General features: G+C 52.4%; 7 protein-coding genes across 7 annotated transcripts; 3 read left to right on the top strand and 4 right to left on the bottom strand.

Moving 5' to 3' along the window:
• Nucleotides 1-794: 794 nt before the first annotated feature.
• On the bottom strand, nucleotides 795-3,391 carry EI97DRAFT_123084 (uncharacterized protein). The gene is made up of 4 exons (XM_033793046.1): nucleotides 1,667-3,391; nucleotides 1,214-1,614; nucleotides 965-1,155; nucleotides 795-914 (listed from the first exon to the last, which is right to left on the bottom strand). Exons 1-4 carry the CDS (start codon nucleotides 3,187-3,189, stop codon nucleotides 879-881), a joined length of 2,151 nt encoding a protein of 716 aa, XP_033657972.1. The 5' UTR covers nucleotides 3,190-3,391; the 3' UTR covers nucleotides 795-878.
• A 543-nt stretch (nucleotides 3,392-3,934) lies between these two features.
• EI97DRAFT_447955 (CaaX prenyl protein-like proteinase Rce1) lies at nucleotides 3,935-5,407 on the top strand (the record flags this gene model as incomplete). Its single annotated transcript, XM_033800133.1, has 4 exons — nucleotides 3,935-3,959; nucleotides 4,185-4,239; nucleotides 4,342-4,414; nucleotides 4,484-5,407. The coding sequence occupies 4 exons, from the start codon at nucleotides 3,935-3,937 to the stop codon at nucleotides 5,405-5,407; spliced, it is 1,077 nt and encodes a 358-aa protein (XP_033657971.1).
• A 138-nt stretch (nucleotides 5,408-5,545) lies between these two features.
• Nucleotides 5,546-7,110, bottom strand: EI97DRAFT_123099 (S-adenosyl-L-methionine-dependent methyltransferase). Its single transcript, XM_033793047.1, has 3 exons — nucleotides 6,662-7,110; nucleotides 6,471-6,595; nucleotides 5,546-6,258 (listed from the first exon to the last, which is right to left on the bottom strand). The coding sequence occupies exons 1-3, from the start codon at nucleotides 6,800-6,802 to the stop codon at nucleotides 5,628-5,630; spliced, it is 897 nt and encodes a 298-aa protein (XP_033657970.1). The 5' UTR covers nucleotides 6,803-7,110; the 3' UTR covers nucleotides 5,546-5,627.
• A 685-nt stretch (nucleotides 7,111-7,795) lies between these two features.
• Nucleotides 7,796-9,449, top strand: EI97DRAFT_123111 (cysteine proteinase). Its single transcript, XM_033793048.1, has 2 exons — nucleotides 7,796-8,584; nucleotides 8,641-9,449. Exons 1-2 carry the CDS (start codon nucleotides 8,031-8,033, stop codon nucleotides 9,314-9,316), a joined length of 1,230 nt encoding a protein of 409 aa, XP_033657969.1. The 5' UTR covers nucleotides 7,796-8,030; the 3' UTR covers nucleotides 9,317-9,449.
• A 1,067-nt stretch (nucleotides 9,450-10,516) lies between these two features.
• On the bottom strand, nucleotides 10,517-10,966 carry EI97DRAFT_464384 (uncharacterized protein; the record flags this gene model as incomplete). Its single annotated transcript, XM_033801416.1, has 2 exons — nucleotides 10,758-10,966; nucleotides 10,517-10,700 (listed from the first exon to the last, which is right to left on the bottom strand). Exons 1-2 carry the CDS (start codon nucleotides 10,781-10,783, stop codon nucleotides 10,517-10,519), a joined length of 210 nt encoding a protein of 69 aa, XP_033657968.1. The 5' UTR covers nucleotides 10,784-10,966.
• A 514-nt stretch (nucleotides 10,967-11,480) lies between these two features.
• Nucleotides 11,481-12,437, bottom strand: EI97DRAFT_122974 (light chain 3). The gene is made up of 3 exons (XM_033793045.1): nucleotides 12,084-12,437; nucleotides 11,795-12,027; nucleotides 11,481-11,740 (listed from the first exon to the last, which is right to left on the bottom strand). The coding sequence occupies exons 1-3, from the start codon at nucleotides 12,171-12,173 to the stop codon at nucleotides 11,704-11,706; spliced, it is 360 nt and encodes a 119-aa protein (XP_033657967.1). The 5' UTR covers nucleotides 12,174-12,437; the 3' UTR covers nucleotides 11,481-11,703.
• Nucleotides 12,438-13,075: 638 nt separating this feature from the next.
• Nucleotides 13,076-14,400, top strand: EI97DRAFT_439445 (coproporphyrinogen III oxidase; the record flags this gene model as incomplete). The annotated part of the gene is made up of 2 exons (XM_033799557.1): nucleotides 13,076-13,327; nucleotides 13,375-14,400. The coding sequence occupies 2 exons, from the start codon at nucleotides 13,076-13,078 to the stop codon at nucleotides 14,398-14,400; spliced, it is 1,278 nt and encodes a 425-aa protein (XP_033657966.1).

Below are 14,400 nucleotides of genomic sequence, written 5' to 3'. Positions count from 1 at the left end.
AGAGTGTGGAGGGGCAAGTGAGCCCGAATGCGGACTAGCGGCAGAATCTTGGCATTTCGACTCATCCTGAGCGTGATGCTTAGACAGGGGGCGAAGCCTCGCTCAGGTACAACGCCTGGATCCATGTATGACTGTTCATTAGAAATTAGAGTCATTCAAGAGTGGCGCAGCTAATTCCTTCATTTCTCTGGACATGTACGGGCACCGCATTCCATGATCCTCATATACAGACCTCTGAGATTAATCTCCCACAACATTGGATTCCCGCCGTAGGAGCTAAGTTAGCGCACCAGGTTCAGTATGGGCAGACGGATCCCTGCACTCGAAATAAAGCAGATACACAGTCTAGATATAAAACTGACGTACAGATACACATGCAGACATTACATTATCTCACTATGCTCGTCTGCTCTAAAGATGTGTAGACAAAAGGAGAACAAAATAAGTAGCACCAACTGCACCATCTACCTATCACACATTGTGAATAACAGCAGGAAGACAACCTAACGCTCGCTCGCTATGCTTCGCTTGCTTCGTGAATGGAAATGGTAGGAGTCCAGGATCGAATCAGAGAAAAAGTAGGAGTACAGTGGCATGTCTGATCGGTCGTAGAAAACGTTCGGATGGATGAGAAAATCTAGAGCGGGTGCTCGTGTCACATGGAAATAGGAAAAGGCGTGATTAAACGTAAATGGCATGAAATTTGTCATGAAAGAGAAGTTTTGTCATGAACGAGATATGGGGAATGCGGTGGATAACCGTTAGTCGTACAGATGATGAAGGCGGGGATGGCAGGCGTCAGGTCGAGAAAAATGTTTGATGTAGTAGACAGGATATCATTGTGGCTGCGATAATATAGATGGAAGGTATGTCCCGAGCTAGGACATCCTCGATGCAAGAATGGCTAGAGCGATCTAACGAAGCAGTCAGTATAGCGGATAAGGAGCAGATTTGCTTGACTTACAATCACTCCTATGAGGAGTGTCCCGACTGCAGCCATTATGCGGTTGAGATTACGCCACCACATGGCCTTTTGATATGATCGATCCTCTACAAGCTTGGTGAGCTGGCGCTCAAGCTCCAGCTGGCTGGGTGTGGCCTCGACAGTGGATAAGGGATCAGGGGGTAGGGGGAGGAAGGCCGCTATCATCCATGCTAATAGAGGGGTTAGCGTAGTAATCGAGTAGACCCAAACGGCGATCCATCGACATACCAAAGGGGAAGAGAAACCCCAAGCAAAAGAGGAGTATCTGCCTATTTTGACGGCTGAAGAACAATGTTCCCAGAGACTCATCAAGCGAGGGTGCTTTCCATGCGCTTAAACGTGCAGTGCTTCTCCGATCCTTCTGAAGCCGTGGAGTAAAGATTTCAGACATTGGTCGCCGCGGAGGCCCAACGGCATAGCGCTGTTGCTCCTCAGGGGCTTCCGAAATCGATATCGAGTCGGGTTGAGAGATGCGCTGGTGCGGACGGTTGCGCGGCCGATAGATGTTCATCGGAAAGTGCGTCTCTGAAGGGGTGTTTGTCCGGCCGCTATTGGAGGTTGGGAGGCGCAAACTATCGGTGGATTCGGTGTAGGAAGCGGGGATGTTTTCCCCACGCTGATAGTACACCCTAGCCGTGGTTAGCTCATACAGGTCACGGTGTAGTGACCAAGTCCACATACCTTGCCCACGCGGGGATATTGTTGGCAATGAAGGTGGAGAAGTCTGACTGAGCAGAGCTCGGCCGGGATGAACTTGAGCGAGAGTCACTGTCCCGTCTCTTCAGGAAAGATCTCTTCGTCCTGAGGGGCGGCGATTGCAACGGCGCTATAGTATCTTGGAGCTCATCTGACGTTCTCTCTTCAGAGGGTTGTTTGGTTATGGGGGAAAATAGCGGCAAGGGAACAACCGCCGAGGACTCGGTCTTGTTTGAATTGTGCGAGGAGCCGTTGTCATTGTCAGACGACGAGATGCTGCTGATGGTCTGCCGCCGTCGCGGAACGTTGCTACGCCCATCCTGTGCGAAACCGCCCGTGGAATGTGACCGTTCGTCTATAGACTGCGACTGCCGCTCTATCGACCGAGAAGCTCGCTCGGACTCTGAAGGGATTGTCGAAAGCTGCGAGCTCCACTGGTTGATCACCGAGGTGCGAGGGTTCATTCGGGATGGATTCTTCGGTAGCGGACGGGATTCAGCCCATAAGCCACTGACCGAAGGCGGCCGAACGACGGGGTAGGAAAGCCGAACTCCGTTATCGAGGATGACGTGACGTGCGGCATGAATGGACGGGGCCGGTTGCGAAGACGATCGGGGACGTTCGCTCGTATAGGAAGAATCTGAGAATTGGATCGACTCGGATGACGCTCTGGGTACGGGCCGGTGGACCTCTACGTTCGGAGATGATGAAGCCTGCTTCGAGGTGTCGGATCCTGACGACGGAGTATCTTCTCGATCTTGCGATGCGGGTGACGCCTTATCGAAGGAGTCTGGCTCACGATGATCCTCAGGATGCGGAAGGGAGTCGGACGATGCGGTCGACGCAAACGATATGGCAGACGCCCTCGGGGTTAGCGCGTGGCCATCAGAGGGTTCGTCACTAGAAGAAGTCGAGGGAGGTACCGCGCGGATAGTCGACTGGCGAGGCGGAGATGCTTCCTCTTGAAGGATTTCCAATCCAGTCTCCTCCGGGAAGACGGATGACGGAGCGGTGCTGACCTGCGAGAAGCGACTGGACGACGGCGAGAAGGAGGGAGAGAAAGGGACCCCGACGACAGTGTCCGTATCTGAATTGTTAGTCGAGGTGGATTGTCTGGGTCCCTTCTTGGGCTGCAAGGGCTTGGGAACCAGTGCATTGTTTGCTTCAATCTTTGCGACCGCATGGGCGACAAAAGTCGAATCTGAGACACGAGCCCCCCTGCCCTCGAACGCATACCCTGGTCTCTTGCGCGGTGGGAGTATCTGAGAGGGCCGGCTGGGAAATGGAGATTTTGAGTAGATATCGCTGCTGGGCTCCTCAGCGTCTTCGACAACGCGGATGGTTGGGGCAGGAATCTGGTTGCTCCGTGAATTGGATCGTTCGTGGAGAGGCCGGCGGCGTGGCGAGGTGGTGCGCGAGGAAGGGGGCGGTAGGATGGGTGCGTTTTCGAAGGGCGAGACGGTTCTGGGTTTTGAAGCAGTTGTCCTTTGTTCAGCGCCGGACGACATGCTGAGATGTCGACTCGGTTCATGAACTGGAATATGTGAAAACGTCGCGGCGTTCCAACAATATTGACCCGACCATTAAGGATAGCAATAAGTACACGATAAAGACAAGAGTATCAAAGCAATAATGTAAAAACTGGACTTCAAAAGAACGACGAGAAGCGCTATACACAAAGGTCAAAAGAGCGACTGATGGCGCCCGAAGGCATGAGGAGGTTTGAGGTTTTGCAGAGAGAGGGTCGGGAACTTGGAAGTGGGTAGCGTCTCATAAAACTCCCAGGAGAGCCGTGACCCAACAGCCGAGCCGAAACGGGCTTGAAGCTGATACAGACTGCAGCCCGCGTCTGCAGGGCACAGAAGACATCCAATTACCAGCTTACACCTTGCCAACGACCAAGCTCGAGCCCCATGGTGAGGATTGGCTCAAGGAGTTCCCCTGAAATCCGTCTTGAACTGGTTCTCCATGTCGCCAGACTTCTTCGCTGGCACCAACAACGGTTCGAAGGACGCGCTCGTCTCCGGGAAGCTTGTCAGGCCCGGTCCTCTCGCCCCAGATCTACCCCTTCTCGATGGTCGAGATGGAACGCCCCAACGCTCAACGGCGCGATGGACAGGCGCGTGGAAATTGGAACCATAAATAGAGGACTGGGAATTGGCCAGTGAGGTGGGTCGATGTGGCACCGGGCGCTGAATGAGGCTCGAGCAATGCAGGGGCTAGCAGACTCCGCTCGAACCGATGAATGATGACATGGGACGGGGGACGACGGGACTCGGTGAAACAAATTAGCCGAAGCTTAACTACTTTTGGATAGATGTGCCTGCCTGCATCAAAGACAACCTTGGAACAATGTCAAGGAGCAAACAACAACCCGTGTGATAACAATCATGAAGATACTTCCTACTCACCCATCGATTTCCTGAATCCCAGGCCCGCTGCTCAAGCTGTGCGTTCCCTCAAGTTCTTCGCTTACCATCCATGGCGCCTACAATGAGTCTAGGAGACCGTTTCAGCGTGCTGGCGAAGCTGTACCAACGATACCTCAAAGGCGGTAAGTAGCGGATCCATTGGCTCATGTCTTTTCCCTTTCTTCCCGCTGCGTACAACAGACTCCACTGCATCTACTTGTACTACCCCTCGCATAACGTTTGAAAAAGTTCCGTCAGATCTAACTTGGTGCCAGTTCCCCAAGCGCCGGCTCTTGCTCCCAGCACTGCGGCAGCACTGTCGGTGCGTCCCGCTTTCAATGCCCCCACCTGAAGCTTGTCCGCCTGTCCATCCGCTTATCGCCATGTGTAGATCCTCTTCACCTTGCTCTACGTCGTCCCTTTCTATCTTTCCTCCCTCACTCGCCCCTCACCCCAACTCCACCGAGATGCGCCTCCGTCGATTCGCGCGCGGGTGCGGGCCGTCACCGTGTCGAGCCTTGCCTGCCTTGCCATAACCGTCTATGTCTTGCGCCAACATGGTCACGCCTCGCTGTGGGACATCCTCAAGCTTTTGGGTTGGTGGCCGATCTCCCTCATTGACACGGCAAGGACCATGCTTCTCATGTCCATACTATTCGCTGGACCGCTATTCGAAGCGGGCATTGTCGAAGGAGAGATAAAGCACTGGATACACCCGAGCCACCTCTTAGATAGTCTGAGCAGCTGGGTCGGATACCGGAACTATGTCGCTGGCCCTGTCAGTGAGGAGCTCATATGGCGCGGTATGATCATCCCACTGCACATCCTAGCCAACTTCTCCGGAAAACAAATCATCTTCCTCACTCCCCTGTATTTTGGCATCGCACACGTCCACCATCTATACGACTTCCGCGTTACGAACCCCACGGTCCCTCTCGCGCTCGGGATTGCTCGGTCCTTATTCCAGTTCGCATACACCTCGCTCTTCGGCTTCATCGCTTCCTTCATATTCGTCCGAACAGGGAACATCTTCTCTGTTATCCTGGCCCATAGCTTCTGCAACTGGATGGGGCTGCCGCGGTTTTGGGGCCGTGTTGGAGTCGAGGCTGGAGTTCCCATCGGTCCTCCCGATGCTCGGGGGAAGGATGACACCGATGCGGTTCCCAAGACTGTGCCGTCTGGTGAGTCAAAAGGGATTGCTTGGACTGTGGCATACTATATCATTCTCGTTGGTGGCGCTTATGGATTCTATCGAGGCTTGTTTCCTTTGACGGAGAGTGCATATGCGTTGCCAGTGGTCCTGGTGGAGAAGTAAAGCAGTTCAGCTTCATTGCCCGTTTGATTAGTGAAAACCTTTGATGCAGCAATCAGCGTTGGAGCCGGGTTAGGGTGAGGGACGACCGGCTTACTTTGTAACATTGGGCATGTTTTTTCTCTAATCAAGATAGATCATGCGGCAACAATGAAATCCATATGGGACTAACCTTTCATCAAGTCGGTTTGGCTTGTTTCCATGTGCCTTTTGCCTAGCAACCTCAGGTATCGCCTTTGGGTGTCGCTATTGCCCACCAATTATCCTTCTCATACCCACATTCAACCACTCTTCCACCTGCCTCTTCAATGTCATGCTCCAGCTCGCCTTTTCGATACAAATGGTAATACCGCAGATACGTCTTATCCCCCGGCTCCTTCTGTCCCTCTTCCTGTTCTCCCTCCTGGTCTCCTTGGCCCGCTCCCATCTGGTGTTCCGAGCCTTCGTCCTGCTCCTGTTCGCCAACCCCATCTCCATCCCCCTGCTTCCTCCTCCTTCTCCCCTTCCGACCTGCCTTCCTCCCTCCCTCCTTCTTCCCCTTCATAACCCACGGCACCATAACATCCTGCTCACAACCCTCATCCCACCCCCTTCTACTCTCCTTCTGCTCCAGCGCCCACACATAAATCAGCGCTTTCCCTCCATCCTGGGCATCTGGCGTCGATGGGCGTCGTAGAAGCTCTAGCACGCAGCGGACGGCTTCTATGCGCCGCTCCGGGGTCGAGAGGTGGTGGATTACGGCGATGGATATGGCGAAGTCGAAGGCGTTGTGTGGGTGCGGGAGGGCGAGGATGGAGGCGACGATGGCGGAGTGGGGGGCGTGGCGGGTGGCGATGCGGGTGAGGTTTGTGGAGCTAGGGAGGGGGGTTAGTATGGGCTGGGATATATATTCTGATTTCCCTAAGGTAAGGAAAGAAAGATGCCTAGAGACAGAGGAAGAGATTGAATTGGAGAGTGACGAAGTAAATAAATAGGAAAAAGATGAGGGGAATGCCATTAAGGAGAAGCGACGACAGAGACCGGGAAGTAATTTTTAACTGAAAACAACATGAGAAATCCAACATACCGATCACTCCCAATGATAAAAACCCTATCATTCACACCGAGGTACTTCCCATTCCCGCACCCCACATCCGCGCCTATGGATCCATCTGGCTGCTCTTTCAAGAAGCGCTCAACGATCGGCCATGGCTACATAAATCATCAGCCACATGCCATTTTGGAATTGGCTATTCGCATGTGAAAGGAGACGCACACCTTATATCTCGTGCTCGAGAAATGACTGGCGATTTCTTCGTAAACGGAGTGCACGTGTTGGGCTTCATATTCTTCGCCTCGGCTCTTGATTTCCAGGGCCGTGTCTGTGGTTGTGTCTGGATCTGGCGGTATCGATGTCATTGTTTTTGAGGATTGGAATGGTAAATGCTTTTAAAATATTGACGTTGAAAAAATTGGGATGGTGGAAAAGTCTGAAGGATATAGGTGGAATCAAGAGTGGACAATAAGCAACCCAGAGAATATCTATGTGCACTCGTGGAGCCCTACACCAGCTACGCTCTCTTCAACAACCCTGGACGTTGAAGCTCAGGGAGAATGAGCAAGCTCGAGGAGAACGTGGGGGGAGATGATTGTGGAGAGAAAGGCGTGCGGACCCAATGAGAGGGGACGCCAAGATGTTAGTGCAGAAGTGAAAATGAACGTCATGAACCGGGCAGGTTTGGTCACTTTTGTCTATCTCATTCCTTGAACGGTGTTGGGAGGTGGGAAAGAGATATGTCTGGGGTTTGGGTTACCGTACGCACTTGGCGAACGAGATACGATCAGGCTTGAGTACGGTGGGTGTATAGCTAAGAGGGCAGGTTTCTCTTGGGGAGCCTGAACCGCCATCAGTCCCTCGAGAAAGCGGATTCCCTGATGACTACACGCAATGGTCGATGTAAAGCTCTATGGGTTTGTGGAACAGAATGGATCCTCCTGTACGGTTGGCTCGGGAAGGGGCCGTCATTCACATTGTGCCGACATCGATATCGCTTGTGCACCTCACCAAAGATCTCACGGATGTCACAACGGGAATATGCGCTGAGAGCTTGAGGGCTCTCTCCGTTTGCTAATCCGTAGGTTATGCCATTCCAGTGTAGGGTACAAAGAGAACCCATCGATGTGTGACCCTCATCAAATCAGGTGGTCGATATCTCTCCCATCAAATCGGCCAGTAACAACAGAACAATATAGATGGCTCATTTCATTCTTCCTTTATTTCCTGAGAATGCGTTTTTCATTGTTCTACTCTTTTGCTTTATTCCTATGGCGACGACAAAGGTTGAAGGCGAAGACAATAAAACAATGGCTTATTGTTCCAATGTCCTATTGTTAGCCTCAAAAGTTTTAAGATGGCAGTTCGACGGCCGTATACAAATAACCTCTACTCTTTCTGTTCGATTTCTGTCTCTCTTTCCTCTCCATCTGTACTTCGAAGACGTTCCTCAGTTGATCTCTGGATTTGTTGCTGGTCAAAAATCCTATCATTTCAAACACGTTTCACAAACATTCTTGCAATCTCCTTCAGCTCACATAAGCTCCTTCATTTATTATCTCTCCACATATCCACCGAATTCACTTCCTCATCATGTCTTCCGCCCCTCGCAGACGCAGTAGACGTCAAGCGGGTCTACCACCCATTCCAACACGCCATCCCTACCAGGTCACAAAGGACCAGCAGACGTCAAAGATCAGCTCTGCATGGCCAAACGCAAGGTCGAGGCGTCGCACGCGTGCAAGCAGGGGAATCTATCTATCGAACAACAGATGCTACCAGACAACGACTTTGCAAACATTGGTGCATGTGCCCAAGTTCATGAATTGGCTCAAGATGCACAACACATCAAAAAAAACGGCTTGTTCGCCTGGTGGCGTATATATCCAGCGGCCCATGAACCAAGGCGGCGATGCTCAGCACTTCAATCTCTGTCCAGCGTGCGCTATGAAGGATTTCATCGCATATTACTGGAGCGACCAAGATCTTGACGGGTCCGGCGATCCACAAGCTATCCGTAGGGACAACCGTGTCCTGAATTTCCTTCGAATGGCGGACTTCCGTTTTGGTGGCAACCAGGACAGTCCCGAGGTGTTTTTCGATTTCCTCAAAGGGCATATTGTCAATTCTACGCCATTTAGGGAAAAGTATATAATCCCCCGCTGAAGTTCGCATTTTTCTTCCAAGCTAACATATCCCTCAGTAACGCGTCCCCTTGGGGCCTCATGTTCAATGCCCTCTTCGAATTACAGCTTCAAAAATCGCATTCTTGTTCCAATTCCGCTTGCCCGCGCAACACTACACCCGACGTGACCGAACAAGAAGCCCAATGCGGCATCCCAGGCCTCCAAATCCTTGACACCGGCAACGACAACCTCGCAGCATCACTCCACCGTTACCTAGCGGGCCACCCCCTTCAAGATTACCGATGCGAGGCCTGCAATCAGAAGAATACCACCACGCAATCGCACCCCATCCTAGCAGCACCCGATATCCTGCGCATCTGCCTCGTCCCTGGTGGATACGACCGGTTCGGAAACCCCTACAAGATCACCGCGCGATTCGGCCTTACAGAGTTCCTCGACCTCACCCGGTACCAGCTCGATCCGTCGACGCCGCTGAAGTACCGCCTCTCCAGTGTGATTAATCACATCGGTGAGCTTGATTCTGGGCACTATATTGCGACTGCCAGGGCGCCAGATAACGTCTACGTGATCAATGACAACGAGAAGTTGACCTGCGATACTGCCGATCCGCCGGCGGCGAACCCGTCGGCCTTGCTGTGCAGGAATCCCCAGCGCTGGAATGATGGTTCCTACCAGGCGTTCGTCCTCACCTATCTCCGAGTGCCGGATAAGGAGTTGGAGAAGCTGAAGTAGGGTGATGCCCACCATCGTCCACTACGTACGTAATCTCACCCCCTACGGTACTGTTCCCTCCTCATCGTCTATATAAAACCCTCAATTCCTGCATCTTCCATCAAGCGGCCAGGAACGACGGAGTGGTAGGATACGAACTCATGCAGCATACAAGTCCTACAGGTGCTGAGTTCGATCCCTGTAATATCAAACTGCTCTCGTCCTCTTCCTACGTCGGGGCGTTCACCATTAAAAAAATCGTGGCAACATGGTTTTCAGGGGTGAGTCTAAGCCTGCAGTGTTTGGGGTGCGTTGCCTAGGCGGACTTTCTGTTTTTGCTTTGTTTTCGTCGGTGGTAGAGCTGTGTGTCTGTGTGTTATAGGCATCTTTTTAACAGATTTGTTGTTTTGTCGTCTTCGTTGCGCGATCCTTTTTTTGCTCTTACAAGGGTCTGTCTGTAGCAGTGTAGATCTACGGCTAGGGTGATACTGTTGTATGTTATTGTAACTATGTACTATATAATTATACTACTTGTCTATAGAGTAATTTACATGTTGAATTATTTCCAACCGTTACACTAATCTAGAGACTAATCACATACTAAACGCGACGCCTCTAGAGCACTCCTTCTATCTCCTAGATTTGTAGAATCCCACTGTAAGAATCGACTTGTAGCGATCTGTAACACTGTAGACAGCCTTGCAGTTGGTAATATCTCGTTGTTACTAACATATCTTCGAGCAACTCTAAGCTTGCATTATCTCCCTTCCTGCGATCCAAAACACTGTGCACGAGTCGAGCAAGCCTCCAACTGAGGTATTAATTTTCAACCTTGATGCTTCAGGCGTGTTCCTAAACGTAGGCGTTAGGAGCAAAAAGTACTCCGCTTTTCAAGAATTCCGAACTATCCTAGTCTTCAAACCTAGCATGCCCTTCAGAGGAAAGGGTATCTAAAGAAAGCCGGATTCACAGACGCAATTCCGGCATCATGCAGCATCCATATGTAAAACAGCGTACATAGTAAAAAGGGTATCTTAATTCCGCACATCAGCATCAGCACTTCTTGATCACTTTTCCCTTCCCTATACCAGATATCCATCACCATCCTCTGATCCCCACCCTCGACCCTTTGCTACCGCAATATCCATTGACCACCATCCTCGAAACCCCACCTCAATTCTCCTTCCTCCAACTCTCCATCCTCAACAACTCCCCTCTCCCCTACCTCTCCCCCTCCCTCTCCGCCCCAAACCCCCTCCACCCACCCTCCCACGCAATCCCCACCCTCCGCTTCAACACCTCAACGCTCTGCCCGACCGTCCTCCCAGCGTCCTTTTCTTCACGATGTATGCGGTTCACGGCGGCGGCGAGACCGATGGAGATGGCGAAGAGGGGGTCGATGGTTCTGCATGGGTTGGGTCAGACTTAGAATTGGAAAAACAATTAGGAGGGGATGACGGACTTGGAGATGATGTATTGGTACGCCATTGCGTGTATTATGTGTATGCTCTGCCGGTGTGGTGCAGTGCTCGATGATCTGTTGCAATGCTGCCAAAACGGACGAATTTCTCAATCGCAGCGGTATACTGAATCGGGCCTGTAGGTACAGAATGCGCGCAATGTCCAGCCGGTCTGGCGATCGTTATATGTATGTATAGAATTCAAATGATGTCTAAACTAAACTTTCCGTCCCGTCCCCCAGATGGAGCCGCAATCGCGCTAGGGCTGAGCTTGGACCCGCGCCCCGCCCGCCACGTTGGGGCGTGCGTCAGCTGCGACCAACTCCGCACCCACGCAGGTACCATAATCGAGAACGGTAGAAGCAACTGAGGGAATGATCCACGTCGGAGATCGGGAATCACATGCACTGCAGGTACTGTGTGCCCAGGTGCTATGCGCAACGTGAGCACATGTTGCGACTGTTGTCACAAGCCAGGTGATCGGGTGTTCTATCTGTTCCATCTGTCTATGGCGTCATGGGTTGTCGAGACCTCCGTCACGCTGAGCAAGACGGCTGGTCACGGTTGTATACGAAGAGACGTCACAAACATCGATGGAAGCTCCAAAAAGTGTGTGGTAATGATATCCCTATTCATCAAAGGGCCATAGAGACGCAAGAGCAATGAAGGTGCAATCCGGAGATCCGTAGGACCTGAGCGTATCCTCGTCTCTTGGTACCGCTGCGGCATGGAAGGGATGGAGGTAACGCTCTCCACTAAATCGAGCTCGTATATTGTTTCTGTTGTACTCTCGCACCATCGATCTGCACGTAGACGCGAGCCAAGTCATAGAACCGTATGTGATGCCCTTCCTTCGTGAACCCCAAAACGCCAGGTCGATTCATCGCATCCCTCAAGTTCGAAATCGGAAAACAGACGGATGGAACAGTAAGAAAACAAACATGGAGTTCAGATGGCCTCGCCGAACGTGTTCTCTCCAGAGTACCTGATGTATTTGTCAGCGATTGCATCGGCGGATAAGAGGCGAACAACGACATACGTTATATAGAGGAAGCCATCCTCATCCTTGTGTTCCTCGTATATCGAACTCATGAGCGCGGCAGTAGGCGGCAGCACCTCATCGACGAAGATGAAGATGGCTTTCTCCGGCGAGAGCTTGATCCGCTTCCGGATCACGTAGACGAACTGGCCGACGGTGAGGTCGGCGGGGACCAGATACTTCTTCTTGTCAATGGTGGCGATGTCAGACTTCTCCACCTTTTCGCAGATGACCTGGGAAGAGCGTTAGAAGGACTGCAGATGGAGGGGGAGATTCGCGCTGGACGTACAGGAATGCGGTCGTTGTACTTCTGGCGAATGCGCTCAGCCTCCGCCTTGCGCTTCTCGAAGGGGTGCTCGTCCTTGAACTTGGATCGCATCGCGAAGTGTGTGCGTAGGCGGTTGGTTGTCAGTAATAAGGTTGTATAGTTGTATGAGGGCAGTCGGGTGGTGGTGGTAGGGTGTATGAGGGAGGTGTTACGGCGGTGAGTGGAGGCCCAGTCGTTATGTAGTAGGCAGCAGGGGCGGGCGGCGGGCGGGGCAAGTGTGGCAGGTCTTGCTTAGTCAGGGGAACCACAGATAGGTTGAAGCAGCACCAGAACTTGTACTACTGCTTCACACAATATTGAGAGAGATGACCGATGGTTGTATGAGAGGAAGGATATAGGAATGCGTCACAGACGGGCCGCCCTTTGTGTCGATGTGACTCGCCTTTGTATGGCAGTGCTCCGCCCTCGAGCACTCAGCCTCACTGCCAGGCTTCCAGAGACATTTGTCACTCGTACCCCTTCCCGTGATCAGTTCAGTTGACTCAGTCGAGCTTCCCAGGCTGCACTTTCACTGCAATCTTCAAGACGCCTCGAGTCGGGAATGGGCATATCGCTCGTTCACTCCTGCTATGGTGATCGATGATCACAACCTCGGAACAGTGGATAAATTCGTACGTGGGAGGCTTTCTGGTCGACACGTTCACACAACAAACACTCACCTCTGAGTACGAGCATAGTACTATCATTCAAAAGTACCCCTTCAAGGTATTCAGACTGTTTTGCTCGCAAACGACGTTCATGGAGCGGATCGGTGAAAATCACGTGACCTCCCCACGGCAGTTTGCATCGTTTGCATCCAGATCCATCGGAGGTCCGCACCACCGTGGTGTGATCCAAAAGTACTTTCACGGATGCAATTGCCTCACGCTATACGCCTCCCTGTATAGCCGATTTACGCTCACTACTCCCCCAATGCCTGACCTGTAACATTCATTCCTCGACAATCCTTCTCCATGTCTCTCCTCCGTCCCTCTACCCGCTTGGCGCGGGCTTGCGAGCTCCCGCAGAGCTATGCGCCTAGAGCCTCACTCCGCGCAAACCCTATATTGAAGGCCCGGACACAGGTGCAGCGGCGGTGGATATCAGAGGAGCCTAAAAACACAGACCCGTTGAAGGAATGGCGACAACACAAGCCCAGTCCGTGGGGGAACCGGATCCGCAAATACGTCTTGGTTCCCTTCACATTACTGCTGATCTATAATATGGTAAGTCGCTATATCTAATGAAGAGCGATGGTTACTGACCCTCCCAGCTCACGGAGGACGTGGAACCAGTCCAATGCGAAGCCCCATCAATCGCAGAGAAAGACGCCCTCCTCAAGCGCGAAAGCGGAATCCACCAACACTCGCCTATGCGCCTGCGCATGGAAGCCTTCATAAAACAGTACCAGAAGCAGATTGTCTCGGAGCTCGAGAAGGTCGACGGCTGCAGATTTAAAGTCGATTCCTGGCAGCGGCCGGAAGGCGGAGGTGGCATAACGTGCGTCTTGCAAGAGGGCAATGTGTTCGAGAAGGCGGGTGTGAACACGTCGGTGGTGTATGGACGGCTTCCCCGGGCGGCGATACAGAAAATGAGGGTGAACCACAAGGCATTGGATCCTGATGTGGATTCTTTGGACTTCTTCGCGGCAGGCCTGAGCATGGTGCTACACCCTTCCAACCCGAATGCGCCAACCGTACATCTCAATTACCGGTACTTTGAGACCACCGATGACCAGGGAAACACGAATGCTTGGTGGTTCGGCGGCGGCTGCGACTTAACCCCCAGCTATCTCTTCGACGAAGACGCAATCCACTTCCACAATACGATCAAGGCGGCCTGCGACAAGCACGACAAGGACTACTACCCGCGCTTCAAGAGGTGGTGCGATGAGTACTTCAACAACAAACATCGCGGCGAGTCGCGCGGCGTCGGGGGCATCTTCTTCGATGACCTAGACGAGACAGAGAAAGATCAGGAGCAGCTGTTTGCTTTTGTACAAGACTGCCTTTCCGCCTTCTTGCCTTCATACCTTCCCATCATCAATAGAAGAAAGAACATGCCCTTTACAGAGGAGATGAAGCAGTGGCAGCAGCTCCGCCGAGGTCGCTATGTCGAGTTCAACCTTGTGCATGATCGGGGTACGGCGTTCGGCTTGCATACGCCCGGAGCCAGGGTCGAGAGTATCCTGATGAGCTTGCCGCTTACAGCGAGGTGGCAGTATATGCACGAGCCGGAGAAGGGGAGCAGGGAGGAGAGGTTACTCGAGGTGTTGAAGAATCCAAAAGAGTGGGTTTAG

Source organism: Westerdykella ornata (assembly GCF_010094085.1).
Source record: "Westerdykella ornata strain CBS 379.55 unplaced genomic scaffold EI97scaffold_2, whole genome shotgun sequence".
In the NCBI taxonomy this organism is placed as follows: domain Eukaryota; kingdom Fungi; phylum Ascomycota; class Dothideomycetes; order Pleosporales; family Sporormiaceae; genus Westerdykella; species Westerdykella ornata.
This window is presented reverse-complemented; position numbering and strand designations above follow the sequence as displayed.

Excerpts from the sequence above, each read along its gene's own strand:
- EI97DRAFT_123084 (XM_033793046.1), bottom strand. The coding sequence starts at position 3,189 with ATGTCGTCCGGCGCTGAACAAAGGACAACTGCTTCAAAACCCAGAACC. Across the intron at positions 1,156-1,213 it reads GGGGTTTCTCTTCCCCTTTG|CATGGATGATAGCGGCCTTC; the intron begins GTATGTCGATGG and ends CCCCTCTATTAG. Across the intron at positions 915-964 it reads CACTCCTCATAGGAGTGATT|ATCGCTCTAGCCATTCTTGC; the intron begins GTAAGTCAAGCA and ends CTGCTTCGTTAG.
- EI97DRAFT_123099 (XM_033793047.1), bottom strand. The coding sequence starts at position 6,802 with ATGACATCGATACCGCCAGATCCAGACACAACCACAGACACGGCCCTG. Across the intron at positions 6,596-6,661 it reads TCTCGAGCACGAGATATAAG|CCATGGCCGATCGTTGAGCG; the intron begins GTGTGCGTCTCC and ends TGATTTATGTAG. Across the intron at positions 6,259-6,470 it reads TTTATCATTGGGAGTGATCG|CTCCACAAACCTCACCCGCA; the intron begins GTATGTTGGATT and ends CCCCCTCCCTAG.
- EI97DRAFT_123111 (XM_033793048.1), top strand. The coding sequence starts at position 8,031 with ATGTCTTCCGCCCCTCGCAGACGCAGTAGACGTCAAGCGGGTCTACCA. Across the intron at positions 8,585-8,640 it reads TCTACGCCATTTAGGGAAAA|TAACGCGTCCCCTTGGGGCC; the intron begins GTATATAATCCC and ends CATATCCCTCAG.
- EI97DRAFT_122974 (XM_033793045.1), bottom strand. The coding sequence starts at position 12,173 with ATGCGATCCAAGTTCAAGGACGAGCACCCCTTCGAGAAGCGCAAGGCG. Across the intron at positions 12,028-12,083 it reads AGTACAACGACCGCATTCCT|GTCATCTGCGAAAAGGTGGA; the intron begins GTACGTCCAGCG and ends CGCTCTTCCCAG. Across the intron at positions 11,741-11,794 it reads GATGGCTTCCTCTATATAAC|GTACTCTGGAGAGAACACGT; the intron begins GTATGTCGTTGT and ends CAAATACATCAG.